Source organism: Pristis pectinata, chromosome 25, assembly GCF_009764475.1.
Source record: "Pristis pectinata isolate sPriPec2 chromosome 25, sPriPec2.1.pri, whole genome shotgun sequence".
NCBI lineage: Eukaryota > Metazoa > Chordata > Chondrichthyes > Rhinopristiformes > Pristidae > Pristis > Pristis pectinata.
The window spans coordinates 311,797-335,893 of NC_067429.1; the positions used below are offsets into that span (position 1 = coordinate 311,797).

The 24,097-nt window shown below is 44.4% G+C and overlaps 1 protein-coding gene across 1 annotated transcript in view; it reads left to right on the forward strand.

Annotated features, from left to right (window-relative positions):
* tubg1 (tubulin, gamma 1) overlaps nucleotides 1-24,097 on the forward strand; it is a 65,656-nt gene that overhangs the window by 38,965 nt on the left and 2,594 nt on the right. The window contains exons 8-10 of the mRNA XM_052038463.1: nucleotides 622-771; nucleotides 19,170-19,322; nucleotides 21,098-21,259. Coding sequence (XP_051894423.1) covers nucleotides 622-771; nucleotides 19,170-19,322; nucleotides 21,098-21,259 — 465 coding nt within the window. The remainder of the gene's footprint in view (nucleotides 1-621; nucleotides 772-19,169; nucleotides 19,323-21,097; nucleotides 21,260-24,097) is intronic.

Sequence of the window (24,097 nt, forward strand, 5' to 3'; positions counted from 1 at the left end):
GCAGGAGGAAAGGGTTAAATAGTGTGAGGGTGGTTTGATGGACAGCACAACATGGTGGGCCGAAGGGCCTGTTTTGTGCTGTATTGTTCTATGGTTCTCTTTTATTTAAGAGACACCATCTCTGACAATGTGTTACTGTAGCCCCTCTAGCTGTCTGTCACTACCTCCATAGACTGCTCCTCTGCCTGCCTGCTACTCCCCCCTATCTACTTTGCTAGTTTAGAGTTTGGATTGGTTTCTGCAATAGAGTAGAAGTAAAAGCACTCTGACTGCATGTTACTCTGACACATTGGATATTTGACGTGCAAATGTAGGGAAGAACTGTGCAGGGAGGAGGATGTCATAGATGAAAACCTAATGTTGAATTGCAATCTTGGGAGCACCTGGAATTATCTTTTCTGATCAAGGTTAAATTTTTTCTTGGGTTTGTTCTGATGAAGAATGGATACTTCCATTTATTGTTTCCTGACACAATCATTTTCAGCAGCTCTATCTCTTCTGTTCAGGTATACTTAGAAAGCATGTTGATGAGTTACAATGATACACTGGAACATGCTTCCTATTTTCATGTTAGCTGCAATATGACTTTGCAACATTGCTTTGTGATCTTTTTCCCCACAGGTATCCACCATCATGTCCGCAAGTACTACCACACTGAGGTACCCTGGATATATGAACAATGATCTGATTGGACTGATTGCGTCCCTCATTCCCACTCCAAGACTACACTTTCTTATGACTGGCTACACTCCGCTTACCACAGATCAATCGGTATGTATTGATTGGTATTGTCTTAAATGATTTTTTGATCTAATTAATTGATTTGTCAGACAACATGGGAGTGCCTTGCGTCTTAAAGGGTCGATGTCCTCCACTTTTCTTGCATGGTACATGGACCTATGTTCCACATGGTGCATAAATCTGCATGTGTTCTCGTGATGTAAATGTTAAATACTCAGATACTGTGATATTCCTTAGCAATGAAAACTTAGTGACTTGTATTTATTGTCATAAGAATGACTGTCAGCATTTTTGTTTAAATAAGAATTTTAATATTTGGATTGTAGTTTCCATTTTACCACCAAATACAGGTTTCTCAACATATCAATAAATGTATAAATCATGTTTGTCTTAACTATGCAGAAATTTAAACAGTATTTTCACAGAAAGTCAGATATTTTTGTTTATATCTAGAAATTAGCCAGCAATATTTCCAAGTCCCTCATTCTAAAGTTCTGCTAAACACAAGTTATCTCAGTGTCAACAGAAGTTCCAGTGGATGATGCAGAATCTATATATTTTACATTTTTACTGCTCAGTCCTGCCCCAGAAAACTCTCCTGCCTGTCCTCTTCAATCCCTTACACAAGGCATTCTGCCCTTGGTTCAATAACAAACTGATTTATGTAACCCTTTTCATATTGTAAAGTGTCCCAAGCCCTCCAGTCCCGGCCACATCTTTGAATCTTTTCTGTACCCTGTCACATCCCTCCTATAATAAGGTGACGGTAACTTCATATTCCAGGTGTGAACAGTTGTAACAAGACATTTCAACTTTGACCTGAAACATCATCTCTGTTTCTCTTTCCACAGATTCAGTCTGATCTGCTGAGTATTTCCATCATTTTCTATTTTTACTTCTTAAATGTTGAGAGTACCAGCCTACATTGCTAATGTTCCATCGAACACTAAATAGGGAGCAGAACAAATCTGCAGAAATGTGCAATAAGGGATTTCATTTACCTTGTTATTGATTGCAGCATTGTTGAGGTAAAGGGGAAAGTAGGAGGATTTTCTGAAATATGTTTGAGAGAACTTCATTGATGGTGGAGCAATTATTGGAGAAAATTCACTTGGGAAGGCAGGTACTGGTTAGGCGTAGTCACAGTCATACTTGTATAGCTAGAAATTGGCCCTTCGGCCCACCATGTCAATGCCAACCATCATACCAATCCCACTTGCCTGTATTAATTCCATATCCCTCTAAACCTTGCTCATTCAAGTACCTGTCCAGATGCCTCTTAAATGTTCTTACTATTCCTGCCTCCTTTGGCAGCTTATTCTAGATACCAACTATTCTTGTGAAAAATTTACCCCTCCAATCCCTTTTTAAACTCCCTCCCTCTCACCTTAAACCTATGCCCTCTAGTTTTAAACACTTTACCATGGGAAATGGACTCTGGCTATCTACCCTATTTATACTTCTCATAATTTTGTATATCTCAATGAGGTCACCTCTCAGCCTCCTTTGCTCCAGGGAAGACAGACCCAGCCTATTCAATTGTTCCTTGGAACTCAAGCGCTTCAGTCCAGGCGACATCCTTGTGAATCTTTTCTGCATCCTCTCTTAGTTTAATCACACATTTCCTATAGTGTGGTGACTTGAATTGAACACAACGGCTGAACCAACCATTTAGTAGAACTGTAACATGAAGTCCCAACTCCTGTACTCAGTGCCTCTGCCAATGAAGGCAAGTATACCACATGCCTTCTTCACCATCCTATTTACCTGTGTTGCCATGTTCAGGAAACTATGAACGTACACCAAGGATGGCTTTGTGCAGAGCAAATCCTGTCTCTAATTTTGATACAGTTTTTTGAGGCAGTAACTAAGGAGAATGATGAATTCAGGACGGTAGATGTTGTCTGTATGGACTCTGGTAAGACCTTTGCAGGTTGAATCTGTAGTAAAGAAGGCAAATGCATTAGCATTCATCTAGAGAGGACTAGAACATAAAAGCAAGGATATACTGCTGACGCTTTATAAGGCATTGGTCAGACTGCATTTGGAATATTGAGAGCAATTTTGGGCCCCATATCTATGGAAAGATGTGCTGGCCCTGGAGAAGGTCCAGAGGAAGTTCACAAGAATGATCCCAGATTTGAAAGACTTAACGTATGAGGAATGTTGGATATCTCTGGGCCTGTACTAAATGGAGTTCAGAAGGATAAGGAGGAATCTCATTGAAACCTACAGGATAGTGAAAGGCCTGGATAGAGTGATATGGAGAGGATGTTTCCATTAGTAGGAGAGTCTAGGATCTGAGGGCACAGCCTCAGAATAAAGGGACATCCCTTTAAAATTGAGATGCGGAATTATTTCAGCCAGAGGGCGGTGAATCAGTGGAATTCATTGCCACAGAGGGCTGTGGAGGCTAAGTCACTGTGTGTATTTAAGGCAGCGATTGATAGGTTCTTATGGATATGCAAAACAGTTTTTTCACTGTACTTCTGTGCATGTGACAATACTAAACCAATTTACCAATTTAATTTAGCAATTTATTGGTAAGGGGGCTAAGGGTTATGGGGAGAAAGCAGGAAAATGAGGTTGCCATGATTGAACAGTGGAGCAGACTTGATGGCCGACTTGCTGAATTCTGCTTCTGTATCTTATGGTCCCGCATGGTAGGCACGTGGGATCCAAGGCGAGCTGACTAATTGGATTCAAAATTGGCTTGGTGGTAGTAGGCAGAGGATCATGGTGGAAGGATGTTTTTCAGACTAGTGGTGTACCGCAAGGATTATGAAAGCAGAAGGTATGATTAGTAAGTTTGTGGATGACACAAAATTGGTGGTGTTGCCAATAGTGTGGAAGGTTGTCTTAGGCTACAGCAGGATGTAGATCAGATAGGAGGTTGGGCAAATGATTGGCAGATGGAATTTAATCCCAACAAGTCTGAAGTGATGCATTTTGGAAAGTCAGATAAGGGTAGGACAGATACAGTAAATGGTAGAGCACCAAGGAATGTTGATGACCAGAGAGTCCCTAGGAGTCCAAATTCAGAATTCCCTGAAGGTGGCAACAAGGTTGATATGGTAACGATGAAGCCATATGGTATGCTTGCTCATATATCACTTGGGCATAGTATATAAGAATTGGGACATTATGTTGCAGATGTACAAAGCACTGGTTAGGCTGCACTTGAAGTATTGTGTGTATTTCTGGTCGCCACTCTACAGGAAGGATGTGATGTGCTGGAGAAAGTGCAGAGGAGATTCAGCAGGATATTGGCTAGATTGGAGGACCTTAGTTATGGGGAGAGATTGGATAGGCTGGGTTTGTTTTCCCTGGAGTGGAGGCCAAGCGGTGACCTGATAGAAGATTGTGAGAGTCACTGATAGGGTAGATGGTCAAAATCTTTTTCTCATGGTAAGGATATCAAAAATAAAAGAGCGTAAGTTTGAGATGAGTGGAAGGAGTTTAAGGGGATCTGCGGGATAAGTTTTTTATTTACAGGAGTGTGGTTGATATCTGGAACGTGCTGCCAGAGGTGGTGGAATCAGATGCAGTTATGGTGTTGAATTTTGGAGAAGGGTAAGGGGAAATCTAAACTGGAGGATAACCTTCTGTTGGGTGAGAGTGGGCTAAGCCTTGGTAAAATATAACAAAATGTTTGTTTGTAAAACTGTAACTAAAAAAAGTGTGTGATTTTTAAAAGCCGATGTCTGAGGTGCAGGTTGGGTATATTCCTACAAGAGGGAGAGAATCTATTGAGTCATACAGCAGGAAAACGGGGCCCTTTGGCTTAACTTGTCCATGCCAACCAAGATGCCCATCTACATTAATGCATTTGGCCCATATCTCTAATCCTTTCCTGTACCAGCCTCTACTACCTCCTCTGGCAGTGTGTTCTGTCGAACTACCACCCTCGTGTGGAAAAACCTGTACCTCAGATCTCCTTTAAATTTCTCCCCTCTCATCTTTAAAACTACGTTCTCTAGTTTCAGACTCCCCAACTCTTGGAAAAAGACTGATTATCTACACTGTCTATGTCTCAGAATTTTATAAACCTCTATAAGATCACCCTTCAGCCTCCTGTGCTCCAGTGAGAATAATCCTAGCCTACCCAATAACCCTCCTTATAACTAAAGCCTTTCATTCCAGAAAGGCAAGGTTACCAAAGCCTGAGCTCCCAGAGTGTAACAGAATGTAGAGGAGGATGAAAGAGAGAAGGTAAAATGACCCATATCAAGCGAATAATTCGTGAGAACCAGGCTGAATACAGCGAGGTGAGAGGGGAAGTGAAAAATACAGTGATTGAAGGAAGAATAGCAGTTAACATGAAAAGGAATCCTTTTTCTGTGGGCATGCAAGTAGTAAGAGAAGGTGTAGTGTCAGTTCAATTTGGGATGAAGATGATGATGATCTAACCTTAGAGGCAGAAGGCATATCAGGAATGCTAAATATGTGCATTGGCTCCATCTTTACCAAGAAGATGATGCTGTCAAAATCTCAGAAGGAGAGGTAGCAGAATCGAAGGAAGGACAGCAATTTTAAAAGAAGAGACAAATGAGGCTCATAACCATTAAAGAAGTTGCCAGGTCAGGATGATTCGTGATCTATACGTGGAGCCCGGTGACATAAATGAGGTCCTAAATGAATTCATTGGAGAAGAACATGGAGGCTTGACAGTTAAGGGAGTGATATGCTGATATTCTGGAAGACATTGCTATCAGGAAGGAGGAAGTGCTAGAGATATTGGAGCACATTAAGGTGGATAAATCCACGGTTTTGTTGGCTTATATTGCAAGAAGGTTCAAGTACAAGGGGAGAGATACCTTGTTTCAGTTATATAGGGCCCTGGTGTGACCACAGCTGAAATATTGTGTACAGGCCTGGTCTCCCTACTTGGGATGGGAGGAGTGTAATAAATGTTTACCAGGTTGATTCTAGGTCTAGTGTGGCAGTGGGGGAGACAGTAGACTGACCTCTGCTCTCGTGTTTGGACAGGTGTTCGTTACAAAGCCCCATGAACCAACTGTGGCTCCTACAGAACATAGAACAGTACAGTACAGGCACTTCAGCACACAATGTTGTGCCGATGTAGCTAATCCCTTCTACCTATACAATGCCCTTATCCCTCCAGTTTCCTCTTATTCATGTGCCCATCCAAGCCCCTCTTAAAAGCCCCCAATGAATTTGCTTCCAACACCCTATCAGGCAACGCATTCCAGGCATCCACTACTCTCTCAGTAAAAAAAAATGTACCCCTGATATCTGTTCTGATCCTACCCCTTCTCACCTTAAATGCATGCCCTCTGGTGTTGGATTGCTCAATAATGGGAAAAAGATATTGCTTGTCCACCCTATCTATGCTCCTCATAATTTTACATACTTCCAACAGATCACCCCTCAGCCTCCACCGCTCCAGAGAAAAGAGCCCAAGTTTGTCCAGCCTCTCCTGATAGCACATGCCCTCTAATCCAGGCAGCATTCTAGTAAACTTCCTCTGCACCCTCTCTAAAGCCTCTATTCTTCCTGTAGTGAGGTGACCAGAATTGTACGCTAAATGTGGCCTAACCAGAGTTCTATAGAGATGCATCATAACTTCTTGACTTCTGTACTCAATACCACAGTTAATGAAAGCAAGCATTCCATAAGCCTTCTTTACCACCCTATCTACCTGTGTAGCCACTTACAGTGAGCCATGGACTTGTACCCCAAGGTCTCTCAGCTCTTCAACACTGTTAAGGGTCTTGCCCTTTACTGCCTCTTGACATTAGTCCCACCAAGGTGCAACACCTCACATTTATCCGGGTTAAACTCCATCTGCCATTTCTCTGCCCACATCTGCAATCTGATCTATGTCAAGCTGTATTCATTGCCAGTTTTCTACACTATTCACATCTCCACCAATCTTGGTATTGTCTGCAAAGTGGATTACTGACCCACCCATCAACATACTCGTCCAGGTCATTTATGTACATCACAAACAGCAGAGGTCCCAGTACAGATCCCTGTGGAACACCACTACTGACAGGCCTCCAGCCCGAATAAGTCCCTTCAACCACCACCCACTTGTCTTCTGCAGGCAAGCCAGTTCTGGATCCACACAGCCAATTCTCCACTGACCTCGTGCATCTGAACTTTCTTCATTAACCAATGATGTGGGACCTTGTCAAATGCCTTACTGAAGTCCATATAGATGACAACCACAGCTCTACCTTCATCAGTCTCTCTTGTCACCTAGTCAAAAAGCTCAACCAGGTTAGTAAGACACGACTTGCCCCGCACAAAACCATGCTGGGTTTCCCTAATCAAGCCATTGGATTCCAGATGCTTGTATATCCCATCTAGGAGAATTTTCTCCAGCAATTTCCCTATAACTGACGTGAGACTCACCGGTCTATAGTTCCCCGGATTTACCCTTGTTCCCTTTCTTAAGGAGAGGAACAACATTAGCCATTCGCCAGTCCTCCGGGACCTCAACTGTGGTTAAAGAGGAGACAAAGATACTGGTCAAGGCCCCAGCAATTTCCTCTCTTGTCTCCCTCAATAACCTGGGATATATATCCCATCGGGCCCCAGGGACTTAACGACCTTAATACTGTTTAGGAGACCTAACACTAACTCCTCCTTGACCTCTAAATGCCCTGACATGTTTATACCCTCGGTTCCAATTTCTGTGTCCTGAATGTCCCTTTCCTAGGTAAATACTGAAGAGAAATACTCATTCAGAACCTCATCCACATCCTCTGCATCCAAACATAGATTCCCTTCTTTATCCTTAAGTGGTCCTACCCTCTCCCTCATTATCCTTATTCCTAATGTAGGTCTAGAATGCCTTTGGATTCTTCTTAATCCTACTTGCTAAGGACTTTTCATCGCCCCTCCCGGCTTTCCTAATTCCTTTCTTGAGTACATTTCTTGCTATAGTCCTCACTTGCTCTGTCTGATCCCAACTTCAGAAGCTCTACATACTTGTCCTTTTTCTTCTTGACTAAGTTCATCACTTCTGGACATCAAGGTTCCCTTATTTTGTCATTTATGTCCTTCCTTCTAATTGGGGCATTACCTATCCTTTACCCTATGTATTTGATCCTTAAACACTTTTCACATGTTTGTGGCCTTGCCAGCAAAATGATGTTCCCAGTTTACTCTACGTAGTTCCTATCGTATGCCTTCATAATTAGCCCTGCTCCAATTTATAACTCTCCTGCCAGCCCCATACCTAACCTTATCTATAGCTATCCTGAAAGTTAATGAGCTGTGGTCACTGTTCCCCAATTGCTCACCCACTGACAGGTGAGTCACCTGGCCAGGCTCATTACCCACCACCAGGTCCAGAATAGCCTCTCCCCTTGTTGGACTGTCAACAGATTGATTTAAGAATCCCTTCTGGATACAGCTAACAAACTCTGCCCCATCTAACCCCCTTGCACTAAAACGGTCCCAATTTAGGGAAGTTGAAGTCTCCCATGAACACAACCCTGTAATATTATTTTAAAACACATTTCCCTAATTTGTTTGCATATCTGTTCCTCAATGTTCCAGTGGCTATTAGGAGGTCTATAGTACACCCCCAAGAGTGATTGTACCCTTCCTATTCCTGAGTTCTCCCCATATAGACTGTGTCTGAACCCTCAATCATGTCGACCTGGAGTGCAACTGATATATTATCTCTAATTAGCATTGCAACTCCTCCCCCTCTTTTACCCCCCTCTCTATTCTTCTTAAAACTTCGAAACATTGGTACGTCAATTAACCATTCCTGTCCCTCCCTCAACCCAGTCTCTGTAATGGCCACAACATCATAGTTCCATGTAGTGATCCATCACTCTTGCCCATAATACTCCTAGCATTAAAGTACAAACACTTCAAACCATTTGTCACATCACATCTGTTATTAGGAATCTGCCTAATACTACATTCCCTGACATCAGCCGTCCTGCCCGTTCCCTCACTTACTGACCTGTTGTTCCACTTCCCATCCCCCTGTGAAGCGAGTTTAAACCTTCCCCAGTATCATTAACAAACCTCCCTGCCAAGATATTGCTTCCCCTCCAGTTCAGGTGCAACCTGTCCTTGTCCCGGTCACCCCTTCCCCAGAAAAGGTTCCAATGATCCAAGAACTTGAAACCCTCCCCACTGCACCATCTACCCAGCCACACATTTGTCTGTGCTATCATCTTGTTCTTTCCTTCACTAACCCGTGGCACCAGGAGTAATCCGGAGTTAACTCTTAGGCAGGAGAGGGGTAAAGGTCCTGCTCTTCAGCCTCCTTCTTAACTCCCAATACTCATTTTGCAGGACCTTTACCCCTCTCCTGCCTATGTCATTGGTATCAATATGCACCACAACCTCTGGCTGCTCACCCTCCCCCTTAACAATATTCTGCAACCACTCAGAGACATCCAGAACCCTAGCACCTAGGAGGCAACACGCCATCCTGCCATCTCTGTTGCGGTCGCAGAATCTCTTGTCTGTCCACCTAATTATCAGGTCCCCTATGATTATCGCTCTGCCTGACTTCAGCCTTCCCTTCTGAGCCTCAGAGCCTGATCAGTGCCACTGACCTGGCTGCTGCACCCACCTCAGCAGTATCCAAAGGGGTACACTTGTTGCTGAGAGGAATGGCCACAGGGGAACCCTGCACTGACTTTTTTCCCCCTAACTCTCTCAGTGCTCACCCATCCACTACCTGATTCCTGCCCAGGTAACCACCTGCTCAAAAGTCCTATCTATGATTTGCTCAGCTTCCTGGATGATCCTCAGTTCATCCAGCTCCAGCTCCTTAATCCAGTCTTTCAGGAGCTGAAGTTGGCTGCACTTCCCGCAGGTGTAGTCATCAGGGAGTTCCATGAATTCCCACTTCCCACAGGAGGAGCATTCCACTGCCATATCTGCCATGCTGCTTATACTGTACTAAGGGAATCTGAGACCAAAGCAGCAATAATCAAAGTACAAACTTGCTCTTATTACCTGTTCGTTTGCCTCGGCCTCTTCTCATCGAAGCTTCTTGTGTCAAATACTCTAATTTCCCACTCTGACTCTAGCCCCTCCAAGGATGGCCGCTCTGCTACACTATACCTCTCCTTTATGGTTAAAGAACCCAATCGAGGAGAGAGAAAAAAACTCACTGGGTCAGGTGACTCTCCACTTTCTTCCCACTGCTGCCGCTTCCCGCGCCTGCGCACTGGCGTCTGGGGGAAAGTCACTGTCACCAATCTTACTCTTGGTCTTTTCCTCAATTCCCACTTTGCCTTCTGAGTCCATTCCTCTCTTATGAACTTTCTTCTCCTGTCTTTACCAGCTGAATCTCTCACCCATGGCTTCCGGTGCTCTCACTCTTGACCCCTAACAGTGGACTTAGGAGAGCTAGAAGGAGGCTAGGCTGGACCCCAAGTGCTGTTCCTGTGGGAGCAGGGGAACTGGGACACTGCTGGGAACAGGGCCAAGTGTGTGGTTGGGATCAGGAGCTGCTGCAGGATATGGGAGATGCTCTTGTGCTCTATTACTCTTGTTTTCTTGCTCTCTCGTGCCTGAGCATGCACACCAGGGGGAGCTCTGTCATATGCAGAGCAATACTGTGTCACCATGGAAATCATATTTTTAATCCCCACCCTCTGCTGTCTGTCAGTCAGTCCTCATACATGTTAATATAAGCCCCAGCTTCGTTTGCTTCAACAGAAGCACTGACAAAGGCCTGGTGCTCAGTCTCTGAATGTACAGATACAAGAGTCTTCTGCATACTGCAGGTCTGGGTAGCTTTGGTTCTGGAGTGCAGTTGCTGTTGGTTCAACAGGTACTGATTAGCTCTACTTCCAGATGGAAACTTGCACACATGTGCCTGCACGTACGTGTACACACACACACACACACACACACACACACACACACACACACACACACACACACACACACACACACACACACACACACACACACACACACACACACACACACACACACACACACACACACACACACACACACACACGAAAGTAAAGCAAAATAAAAGGAGGGAAAAGGGGACATAGCAGGAGGGAGACCAAGAAGGTATTTAGGAAGGTTTGATGCGAGGAAGATAGAGAGGGAACAACTGTGAGGGAGAAGAAAGAAATACAGTGGCAGAGGCAGAGAAAGACACAGAGAAGAGGGGAAGAAAAGGAATAAAATGAGTGGGGGAGACAGCACCAGAAGCCACAGGTGAGTCAGATTCAGCTGGTAAAGACAGGAGAGAGTTCATAAGAGAGCAGCGGACTCAGAAAGCAAAGCGGGAAGAGGAAAAGACCAAGAGTGAGACTGAAGTGACAGAAAGTGAAAGAAGGGGAAATGTAACAAATAAAAGGAAATAAGAGGAGAGTATGTGACTGAGTGTGATAAAGCAATGAGAGAGAGAAAGAGAGAGAGACTCTGAGAAAGTCAATGAGGGAGAGTCACAGAGAGAGTCACTGAGAAAGGAGGAGAGAGACTTAGAATGTGCATTACAGCACAGTACAGGCCCTTCAGCCCACAATGTTGTGCTGACATTTTATCCTGCTCTAAGATCTATCTAACCCTTCCCTCCCACATAGCCCTCCATTTTTCTATCATTCATGTGCCTTTCTAAGAGTCTCTTAAATGTCCCTAATATATCTGCCCCCACAACCTCTGCCGGCAGTGCGTTCAACACACCCACCACTCTCTGTAAAAGAAAAACTTACCTTTGACATCCCTCCTATACCTTCCTGCAACAACCTTAAATTTATGCCTCCTCGTGTTAGCCATTTTTGCCCTGGGAAAAAGTCTCTGACTGTCCACAGGATCTATGACTCTTATCATCTTGTACACCTCTATCAAGTCACCTCTCATCCTCCTCCAAAGAGAAAAGCCCGAGCTCACTCAACCTATCCTCATAATACGTGCTTTCCAATCCAGGCAGCATCCTGGTAAGTCTCCTCTGCACCCTCTCTAAAGCTTCCATATCCTTCCTATAATGAGGTGACCAGAACTGAACACAATACTCCAAGTGTGGTCTAACCAGACTTCTATAGAGCTGCAATATTACCTCGCGGCTCTTGAACTCAGTACCCCGACTAATGAAGGTCAACGCACCATATGCCTTCTTAACAACCCTATCAACCTGGGTGGAAACCTTCAGGGATCTATGGATGTGGACCCCAAGATCCCTCTGTTCCTCCACACTGCTAAGAGTCCTGCCATTAACCTTGTATTCTGCCTTCAAATTCGATCTTCCAAATTGTATCACTTCACAATTTTCTGGGTTGAACTCCATCTGCCACCTCTCAGCCCAGCTCTCCATCCTATCAATGTCCTGTTGTAACCTACAGCAACCTTCTACACTATTCACAACACCACCAACCTTTGTATCATCAGCAAACTTACTAACCCACCCTTCCACATCCTTATCCAAGTCATTTATAAATATCACAGAGCAGGGGTCCCAGAACAGATCCCTGCAGAACACCACTAGTCACTGACCTCCAGGTAGAAAACTCTCCATCTACAATCACCCTCTTTGTCTTCTATGGGCGAGCCAATTCTGATTTACACAGCCAAGTTTCCCTGGATCCCATGCCCCCTGTGAGCCTTCCGTGGGGAACCTTATCAAACACCTTACTAAAATCCATGTACACCACATCCACTGCTCTACCTTCATCAATGTGCTTTGTCAAATCCTCCTGTGGCCAGTGAGGATGCAAAGATCGTCGCCAAAGGCACAGCAATTTCTTCCCCCGCTTCCTGTCTTAGCCTTGGATATATCCCGTCCAGCCCCAGTGACTTATCTATCCTAATGTTTTTCAAAAGTTCCAGCACATCTACTTTCCTCACGTCGACATGTCCTAGCGTATCAGCCTGTTTTACGCTATTCTCACAAATGTCAAGGTCTCTCTCACCGGTGAATACTGAAGCAAAGTATTCATTAAGGACCTCCCCTACCTCTTCCAACTCCAGGCACATGCTTTCTCTTTTATCCCTGATCAGTCTTGCTCTCACTCTAGTCATCATATTCTTCACATACGTGTAGAACACCTTGGGGTTTTCCTTGATTGTACTCACCAAAGACTTCTCATGCCCCCTTCTAGCTGTCGTGTCCATTTTTAAGCTCCCTCCTGGCTACCTTGTAACTCTCCAGAGCCCTGTCTGATCCATGCTTTCTAAACCTTAGGTAAGCTTCTTTCTTCCTCTTGACAAGATGTTCTACATCTCTTGTCAACCTTCTTTCACTCTACCATCCTTACCCTGCCTCAATGGGACAAACCTATCCAGAACCCCATGCAAGTATTCCTTAAACAACCTCCACATTTCCGTTGTGCACTTCACCAAAACGTCTGTTCCCAATTTATGCTCCCAAGTTCCTGCCTAATAGCATTACAATTCCCCCTCCCCCAATTAAATACTTTCCCATATTGTCTGCTCCTATCCCTCTCCAAGGCTATGGTAAAGGTCAAGGAGTTATGGTCACCATTTCCAAAATGCTCTCCCACTGAGAGATCTGAAACCTGATTGGGCTCATTGCCTAGTAACAGGTCAAGTATGGCCTCTCTAGTCAGCCTGTTGAAATACTGTGTCAGGAGACCTTCCTGGACACACCTAACAAACTCTGTCCCATCTATCCCCTTTACACTAAGGAGGTGCCAATCAATATTAGGGAAGTTGAAATCACCCATGACAACCTTGTTATTTTTGCTCTTCTCCAAAATCTGTCTCCCAATCTGCTCCTCAGTGTCTCTGCTGCTATTTGGGGGGGGGGGGGGGGGGGTGGTTCTGTAGAATACTCTCAATAGAGTGATCTCTCCCTTCCTTTTCCTGACTTCCACCCACACTGACTCAGTGGACAATCCCTCCAGGACATTCTCCCTTTCTACAGCTTTGACACTGTCCCTGATCAGCAAAGCCACTTCCCCACCTCTTTTACCTCCGTCCCTGTCCCTTTTGAAACATCTAAACCCCAGAATATCCAGCAGCCATTCCTGCCCGTGTGACAGCCAAGTCTCAGTAGTGGCCAGCACATCGTAGTTCCATATACTCTCCCATGCTCAAAGTTCATCACCCTTGTTCCTAATAGTTCTTGCATCAAAGTAGACACACTTTAGCCCATCCAACTGACTGCAATTTATCCCTTTCAACTGCCTATCCTTCCTCAGTCTTTCTACATGCTGCATCTACTTGAACACTAAATGCACCAACCTCTGATCTATCACTCTGGTTCCCATCTCCCTGCCAAACTAGTTTAAACCCTTCCCAACAGCTTTCGCAAACGTGCCCACAAGAATATCGGTCTACCCTAGTTCAGATGCAACTCATCCCTTTTGTACAGGTCGTACCTTTCCCAGAAGAGATCCCAATGATCAACAAATCTGAAACCCTATCCCCTGCACCAACTCCACAGCCACGAATTCATCTGCCAAATTGACCTATTCTTACCTGTCACTGGCACGTGGCACAGGCAGCAATCTAGAGATTACTACCCTTGAGGTCCTGATTTTTAGCTTCCTACCTAGCTCCCTATATTCCCTCTTCAGGACCTCATCTCTTTTCCTACCTATGCCATTGGTACCCATATGTGCCATGACCTCTGGCTGTTCACCCTCCCCCTTCAGAATGCTGATCAGAGACATTCCTGACCTGGCACCTGGGAGGCAACATACCATCTGGTAGTCTCTTTCACATCCACAGAATCTTCGGTCTGCCCTCCTTACTATGGAATCCCCTATCACCATCGCTCTCCTCTTCTCCACCCTTCCTTTCTGTGCCACACGACCAGGCTCAGTGCCAGAGACCTGGTCACTGCAGCTTTCCTCTGGTAGTTTGTTCCCCCTCAACTATATCCGAAGTGGTATATCTGTTATTGAGGGGAACAGCCACAGCGGTATTCTACACTACCTGCCTATTCTCCTTCCTTCTCCTGACAGTCTATTCTCCTTCCTTCTCCTGACAGCTACCTGCCTCCTGCAGCTTAGGAGTAACTGCCTCCCTGTAGCTCTTATCTATGAACTCTTTGGTAGGAGCCGAAGGACACCCAGCTGCATATCCAGTTCTGTAATACAAACAGTAAGGAGCTGCAGCTGGATGCACCTTGCAGGATGCAGTTATCAGGGAGACTGGAGGTCTCCCAGACATCTCACAAGATGAACACACCACTGACCCCGGAGCCACTCTAACTTCTCAGGCCTGGCAGTAAAGGAAAAACCAAAGCAAGAAAGAAAGTGACTTACCTTAGCCTTCTCTGGCCAAAGCCTCAGTCCCGTCCCATCCTGACCCACCCCTGAAGTCCATATAGACAACATCCACTGCCCTACTCTCATGGCTAAGTACTTCTCACCTTAGTGAATTGAGATAAGAGAAATGGTAAATGGAGAGTTCAGGGAGAGGGCCAGTGATATCATAGAGTACGTTAGCATTAAGGAGGAGGAGGTCTTAGATGTCTTGGAACTCATGAAGTTGGGTAAGTCGCCAGAGCCTAATGAGATAGAGTTATACAGCACAGAAACAGGCCCTTCGGTCCAACTGGTCCATGCTGACCACGATGCCCCATCCAAGCTAGTCCCATTTGCCAGCATTTGGCACATAACCTTCTAAACCTTTCCAATCCATGTACCTGCCCAACTGTCTTTTAAAAGTTGTTATTGTACCCGCCTGAATTATTTCCTCTGGCAGCTCATTCCACATTCATACCATCCTTTGTGTAAAAAAAAATTGCCCCTCAAGCTCCTAATAAATTTTTCCCCTCTCACCTTAAACTTATGCCCTCTAGCCCTTGATTCCCCAACTCTGGAGTGCATTCACCCTGTCTATGCCCCTCCTGATTTTCTACACCTCTATAAGATCTCCTACGCTCTATGGAATAAAGTCCTAGCCTATCCAATCTCTCCCTATAACTCAGTCCCTCAATTCCTGGCCACATCCTTGTAAATATTTTCTGCACTCTTTCCAGTTTAATAACATCTTTCTTATAGCAGGGCGACCAAAACTGAACGCAATACTCCAAGTGGGGCCTCACCAGCATTCTGTACAGCTGCATATTGACCTCCCAACTTTCATACTCAATGCTGTGATTTATGAAGGCCAACGTGCCAAAAGCTGCCTTCACCCTTTCTACTTGTGACTCACTTATCCAAATTAAACTCCATTTGCCATTCCTCGGCCCACTTAGCCAGCTGATCAAGATTTCCACTCCCACCCCCCCCCCATATGATTCCTAGACTGTACAAGAGGCAAGGGAGAAGATTGGTGGGGCCTTGATGCAGATTTTTACATCTTCGCTAACCACAGCTGAGGTACCAGATCTTTGGACAATAGCAAATATAATTCCTTTATTTAAGAAAGGCAGCAGGATAAGCCAGATGACTACAGGCCAGTGAGTCTTACATCAGTGATGGAGAAACTATTGGAAACAATTCTAGACAGGATTTATCTTAACTTGGAAAGGTAAGGATTGATTAGGGATAGTGAACATTGCTTTGTGAGAAATCCTATTTCACAAATTTTATTGAAATTTTTTGAAGAGGTAACCAAGTATATTGATGATAGCAGTGCGGTAGGATTCTGTGTGGACTTTAAGTAAGGCATTTGACAAGGTCCTGCCTGGTAGACTAGTCCAAAGGTTTAGTGCCAATGGGATCCAAGGCAAGCTGGCAATGAATCCAAAATTGGCTTGTTAGTAGGAGGCTGAGGGTGGTGTTAGAGGGATACTTTTTTGGTTGGAAGTCTTTGACCAATGGTGTATCTTGAGGATCAGTGCTGGAACTGATTGTTTGTGATGTATATTAATGACTTAGATGTGAATGAAGGAGGTATGATTAGTAAGTCTGCAGAGGACACAAAATTTGGTGGTGTGGATAGTGAGAGGATTATCTTCAGCTACAGTATGACGTTGATCAGCTGGAAAGTTAAGTGGAGCAATGGCAGATGGAATTTAATCCTGACAAGCGTGAAGTGATTCATTTTGGGAAGTTATATAAGGGTTAGATCTTGCACAATAAATGGTAGGGCCCTAGGGAGTGTTGATGAACAGAGAGACCAAGGGATATAAATCCATTGATCACTGAATGTGACAGCACAAGTAGAAAGGGTGGTGAAGAAAGCATATGGGGTGCTTGCCTTCATCAGTAATGGCATAGAATACCTGAGCAGGGCCATCATGTTACAAATTTATAGAACATTGGTGAGGCCACACCTGGGATATTATGTGCAGTTCTGGTCGCCACACTATAGGAAGGATGTGATTGAACTAGAGAGGGTACAGAGGAGATTTACCAGGTTTAGACCATTTTAGTTATAAGAGATTTGTTTCCCCTGGAGCAAAGGAGACTGAGGGGTGACTTGATAGAGGAATGTAAAATTATGAGGGGCATACGTAGGATAAATGATAATCTTTTTTTGCTGGTGGGAGTGTCTGAGATAAGAAGGCATAAGCTGAGGGGATCTGATAGGGAATTCTTTTACCTAGAGGGTGATTGGAGTTTAGAATGTGTTGTCTGAGGAGGAGGAGAAGACAGGTACACTCATAACATTTAAGAAGCATCTGATGCAGTCTTTTTCCTAGGGCATAGGTTTAAAATGAGAGGTGAAAGACTTAAAAGGGACCTGAGGGGCAACTTGTTCACGCAGAAAGTGGTGCATTGGTGGAATGAGCTGCCAGAGAAACTGATTGAGGTAGTTACATTAACAAGACATTTGGATAAGTATGTAGATAGGAGGGGTTTAGATGGTTATGAGCCAAATGCAGGCAACTGGGACTAGCTTGGTGGGCACCATGGTCAGCATGGATGAGTTGGGCCGAAGGAGCTGTTTCTATGCTGTATGACTCTAGACTCCATGACAAGCACTTGAATCACCAGAGCATAGAAGGCTACAGACCAAATACAGGTAAGTGGTACTCTTAGAAATGAATAAAATAGTGGTATGGACATAGTGGCATGAATGTCCTGTTTCTGTGCTGTACGACTGACTCTGTGACTTTGAGGTTCTAGTGGAGGAAACGGTATCGATTGGTACCTTCAAACAGAATTGAGACACTTATTTTCTGAGCTACATGAAAGAGCAGGGCAATAGGACTAATGAGATTGTTCTTTGAGGAGAAGGCAGACTTGATAACCTTTTTTTTCTTCTGTGCTGAATTAATTTTGTGATTGCTCATATATTTGCAAACCTCACTGGTGTTCTGCAAGGCAGTGAAACCACAAATGTTTACATTTCAAAGTGCTTTTAACGATTCTCTGTTTTGGAGGGCTGTGGAGGCACAGTCTTGGTCTTTATTTAAAACAGAGATGGATAGGTTTTTGGATATTAAAGGAATAAAGCAAGGGATAAGGGAATAGTGCTGGGAAATGATACTGAGGTAGAAGATGGTCATGATAAATGGTGGAGCAAGCTCAAAGGGACACTGGCCAGTTCCTGCTCCTATTTCTTAGGTGTTTATGGCCTACATCTGAAAATGATCACATTCTGGTACAGTGTTGGTGTGTAAAGTTTCACACTTCACAGTATAAGTAATTCAGGAGCTTGGCTTCTCTGTAGGATGTCCATTATAATATTACAATGCTTAGTCTCCTTCATGAGCAGATGAGAGGTGAATTGGTCATTTGCTACTGTAGCCAAATCATGTAAGTAATTAATTTTGAAGTGAATATTGCAGGAGTTATCCAGAGTCTACCGGCTTAAGCAGATGCTGAGTGGTTCTGGTAGCAATTGATTTGAAGTAACCGTAAGAAGACATCTTTGACATCAGGTATTTAGGCACAGAAAGAGGTAATTTGGCCCATCCAATCAATTTACAATATTCTAGCCAGTCCTGTTTCAAGTTTTTAAACTTTAATTATTTATCCGGTGCCCACCATCAGAGATTTGGGTAGCTCGTTCCTGATCATAGTTATTCACTGCATGCTTAAGTATTGCCTCATGTACACCCTCGGTACATGGAAGATGGACATGTTTACTTCCTACATTGATGCAAAAAAAACTTAAAGTGCAAGTTCAATGCAAGTTTTCAACAAGTGTTTTCAACAATCCTGGGCCTTTTTTGTATTAGCAGCTTTTGGAGGGGCTGCTATCTCTGCTGCATTGATTTGGTCTGTTTGTGTGTGGAAAAAGTAGATTTTTCTTGGTAAATCACATTAAAAGTTGTGTCCACCACACAACTCCAAAGTTGACCAAAGTAATACATATGGTAAATTATGAAGTGTGGGTGAACTGATGCCAAGTTTGAGTTTTAAATTTGATCAAGATGGTCAGTCTAAGGGAGTTGTGGGTTTATACAGGTTTGAAGATCTGTTTAAGCAGTCTTGATAGCAATTGGTGTCTGTAACCGTGCAAGTTATGATACATGTGTTTTTAGCTGTTTAATGAGAAACAGTTATATGCTATTTCTGTTTAACAAAAAAAGGGAGAGATAGAAAATGGCAACCCTCTGATTTTTAAAATGGGTGCATCTTTGTCCTCAGGTGGCAAGTGTACGTAAAACAACGGTCCTGGATGTTATGCGAAGACTGCTGCAACCGAAGAATGTGATGGTGTCCACTGGCAGAGACAGACAAACTAACCACTGTTACATTGCCATTCTCAATATTATCCAAGGGGAGGTGGATCCTACTCAGGTAGGGCTATAGATTCAGGTTTGGAAAGAATAAAGGAAAGGATGTGCATAGAACCTCTCCACATCTATTAAGAAATGTCCAGTGAACATAAGGAAGACTGTGATAACGCTGTGTCTACATGGAGTAACTTCAGTGGAAATCAGTGGTAAGGAAGCTATTGGAGAGGATTTTTAGGAATAGGATTTACTCACATTTGGAAAATCGTGGATTGCTTAGGGAGAGTCAGCATGGTTTTGTGCAGGGCAGGTCATGTCTTAGAAACTTGATTGAGTTTTATGTCGAGGTGACAAAGGTGATTGATGAGGTAAGGCAGTGGATGTTGTCTACGTGGATTTTAGTAAGGCAATTAACATGGTTCCCAATGGTAGACTGATCCAGAAGATTGAGGTACATGGGATCCACGGTGATGGAGTAGTTTGGATTCAGAATTGGCTTGCCCATAGAAGACAGGGTATTAGTGGAAGGGTGTTATTCTGGCTGGAGGTCTATGACCAGTGGTGTTCTGCAGGGATCAGTGCTGGGACTATTGTTTGTGATGTGTATAAATGACTTGGATGAAAATGTAGATGGGTGGGTTAGTAAGTTTGTAGAGAACACAAAAGTTGGTGGAATTGTGGACAGTGTAGAGGGCCGTCAAAGGATACAGCGAAATATAGATCAGTGCAGATATGGATGGAGAAGTGGCAGATGGAATTTAAACCAATTAAGTGTGAGGCGATGCACTTTGGTAGGTCAAATGCAAGGAGAAAGTGTACAGTTAATGGCAGGACCCTTAGGATTACTGATGTACAGAGGGATAGAACCATAGAACACTACAGCACAGAAAACAGGCCATTTGGCCCTTTTAATCTGCCAAACTGTTATTCCGCTAGTCCCATTTACCTGCACCCAGTCCATAACCCTCCAGACCTCTCCCGTCCATGTATCTATCCAATTTATTCCTAAAACTCAAGAATGAGCCCCCGTTTACTACATCAAATGGCAGCCCGTTCCATACTCCCACCACTCTTCGAGTGAAGAAGTTCCCCCTAAACCTTTCCCCTTTCACCCTAAAGCCATGTCCTCTCTCCTAATCTAGGTGGAAAGAGCCTACTCAAATTAACTCTCCAGGTCCTTAGCTCCCTGAAATTGGCCACACAAAGTACAAAAAGAAGGCATATGACATGCTTGCCTTCATTGGTTGGGGCATTGAGTATGAGAGTAAGTCATGTTGCAGCTACATATACATAAAAGTTTGGTTAGGCTACACTTGGAGCATTGTGTACAATTCTGGTTGCCCCATTACAGAGAGAATGTGGAGGCTTTGGAAAGGGTGCAGAAGAGGTTTACAAGGGTGCTGCCTGGATTAGAAGGTATGACCCATAAGGAGAGGTTGGAGAAATTTGTTTTTATTTTCTCAGGAGTGTTGGAGGTTGAGGGGACACCTGATAGAAGTTTATAAAATTATAATAGATAAGGTGGACAGTCAGAATCTTTTTCCCAGGGTCGAAATGTCAAGTACTAGAAGACATGCGTTTAAGGTGAGGGAAAAGTTTAAAGGAGATGTGCGGGGCTAGTTTTTTTACACTGAGGTGCCTGGAATGTGTTGTCAGGGGTAGTGGTGGAAGCAGATACAATAGTGGCTTTGAAGAGTCTTTTGGATAGACACATGAATATGGAGGGATATGGATCATGTACAGGCAGAAGACGTTTAGTTTAGTTTGACATTCTCTTCAACGCAGACATTGTGGGCCAAAGGGCCTGTTCTTGTGCTGTACTGTTCTATGTTTAAATAGGTCCATAAGAGTCTGCAAAGAATACGAGAACGGAAGTTGGCCAACTTCATTCCGTGGGGGCCAGCCAGCATTCAGGTGGCATTGTCACGGAAATCTCCATACCTGCCTTCAGCTCATCGTGTCAGTGGGCTCATGATGGCCAATCACACCAGCATCTCTTCGGTAAGTATCAGTATCACACTAACCATTTTTACAACGGGCAAGTGAAAGGCGGTGGTTCTAATGGTTTGATTCTTATTGTCTGCCGATGAGTGTTTACATTTCTCTGTTTGTATTGTCGATGTGCAGTGGAAAGTGAAATGAATGATCCAGGGTAAGGAACATTTTATAAACAAATTCTGTTGAACCAGACAATAAATGTTGGGCTAGATTTTCTAGTGACTGGCGGATTGGCTGAGTTCACTTGACATTGGGAATGAATCAGCATCTGAATATCACTGACATATGTTGTAAAATTTGTTGTTTTGCAGCGGCAGTACAATGCAAGACATAAAAATTACTATGTTACAGAAATAAATAAATAGTGCAAAAGATCATTCAGAAATCTGATGGCGGAGGGGAAGCTGTCCCTGAAGTGTTGAGTGTGGGTCTTCAGGCTCCTGTACTTCCTCCCCAAAGGTAGTAATGTGAAGAGGGCATGTCCCAGATGGTGAGGGTATTTAATGAGGGATGCTGCCTTCTTGAGGCACCGCCTCTTGAAGACATTCTTGATGGTGGGGAGGGTTGTGCCTGTGATGGAGCTGGCTGAGTCTACAACCATCTGCAGCCTCTTTCGATCCTGCACATTGGAGCCTCCAGACCAGAGGGTGATGCAACCAGTTAGAATGCTCTCCACTGTACATCTGTAGAAATTTCCAAATGTCTTTGGTGACATACTAACATCAAGAGAGAGTACACTCTTAAGGGCAAGACCCTTAACAGAGTTGAAGAGCAGAGAGACCTTGGGGTGCAAGTCCATGACTCATTGAAAGTGGCTACACAGGTAGACAGGGTGGTTAAGAAGGCTTATGGAATGCTTGCATTCATTAATCGAGGTATTGAGTATAGGAGTCAAGAAGTTATGATGCATCTGTATAGAACTCTGGTTAGGCTGCATTTAGAGTATTGCACGCAATTCTGGTGACCTCACTATAGGAAGGATGTTGAGATTTTAGAGAGGGTGCAGAGGAGGTTTACTAGGATGCTGCCTGGATTAGAGGGCATGTGCTATTAGGGGAGGCTGGACAAACTTGGGCTCTTTTCTCTGGAGCAGTGGAGGCTGAGGAAGTATATAAAGTTATGAGCATAGATAGGGTGGACAAGCAATATCTTTTTCCCATTATTGAGCGATCCAATACCAGAGGGCATGCATTTAAGGTGAGAGGGGGTAGGTTCAGAATAGACATGAGGGGTACGTTTTTTACTGATAGAGTGGTGGAGGCACTCATTGGAGGCTTTCAAGAAGGGTTTGGATGGGCACATGAATGAGAGGAAGATAGAGGGATATGGGCATTCTGTAGGCAGGAGGGAATAGCTATGTTGGCACAACATTGTGGGCTGAAGGGCCTGTTCTGTGCTGTACTATGTTCTATACCAAATCTGCTCAAACGCCTAACGAAGTAGAACCACAGGCGTGCTTTCTTCATGATTGCATCAATGTGTTGGGACTAAGATAGATCTTCTGAGATGTTGACGCCCAGGAACTTGAAGCTGCTCACCCTTTCCAGCGCTGAACCCCCCCCCCCCCCCCCCCCCCCAAAGAAGACTGGTGTGTGTTCTCCTGACTTCCCCTTCCTGAAGTCAACAATCAATTCCTTGGTCTTGCTGACATAGAACATGGAGCATAGAACGTAGAACAGTACAGCACAATACAGGCACTTCAGCCCACAATGCTGTGCCGACCTTTAAACCTCACCTAAGACTATCTAACCCCTTCCTCCCACATATCCCTCTATTTTAAATACCTCCATATGCTTATCTAGTACATTGACCAATGTACCTGCCTCCTCCACTGCCCCAGGCAGTGCATTCCATGCCCCAACCACTCTCTGGGTAAAAAACCTTCCTCTGATATCTCCCTTGAACTTCCCACCCATTACTTTAAAGCCATGCCCTCTTGCTTTGAGCATTGGTGCCCTGGGAAAGAGGTGCTGGCTGTCCACTCGATCTATTCCTCTTAATATTTTGTATACCTCTATCATGTCTCCTCTCATCCTCCTTCTCCCCAAAGAGTAAAGCCCTAGCTCCCTTAGTCTCTCCTCATAATGCATACTCTCTAAACCAGGCAGCACCCTGGTAAATCTCTGCACCCTTTCCAACGCTCCCACATCCTTCCTATAAAGAGGGGACCAGAATGGGACACAATACTCTCAGTGTGGTCTAACCAGAGTTTTATAGAACTGCATCATTACCTCGCAGCTCTTAAACTCGATCCCTCGACTTATGAAAGCTAACACCCCATAAGCTTTCTTAACTACCCTATCCACCTGTGAGGCAACTTTCAGGGCTCTGTGGATATGGGCCCCCAGATCCCTCTGCTCTTCCATACTCCCCAGAATCCTGCCATTAACTTTGTATTCCGCCTTGGAGTTTGTCCTTCCAAAGTGTACCACCTCACACTTCTCCGGATTGAACTCCATCTGCCACTTCTCAGCCCAGCTCTGCATCCTATCAATATCCCCCTGCAATCTTCGACAATCCTCTACACTATCCACAACACCACCAACCTTTGTGTTGTCTGCAAACTTCCCAACCCACCCTTCTACCCCCTCATCCAAGTCATTAATAAAAATCACGAAAAGCAGAGGTCCCAGAACCAATCCTTGTGGGACACCGCTGGTCATAGCCCTCCAATCTGAATGCACTCCCTCTACCACAACCCTCTGCTTTCTACAGGCAAGCCAATTCTGAATCCACACAGCCAAGCCTCCGTGGATCCCATGCCCTCTGACCTTCTGAAGAAGCCTACCATGTGGAACCTTGTCAAGTGCCTTACTAAAATCCACATAGACCACATCTACT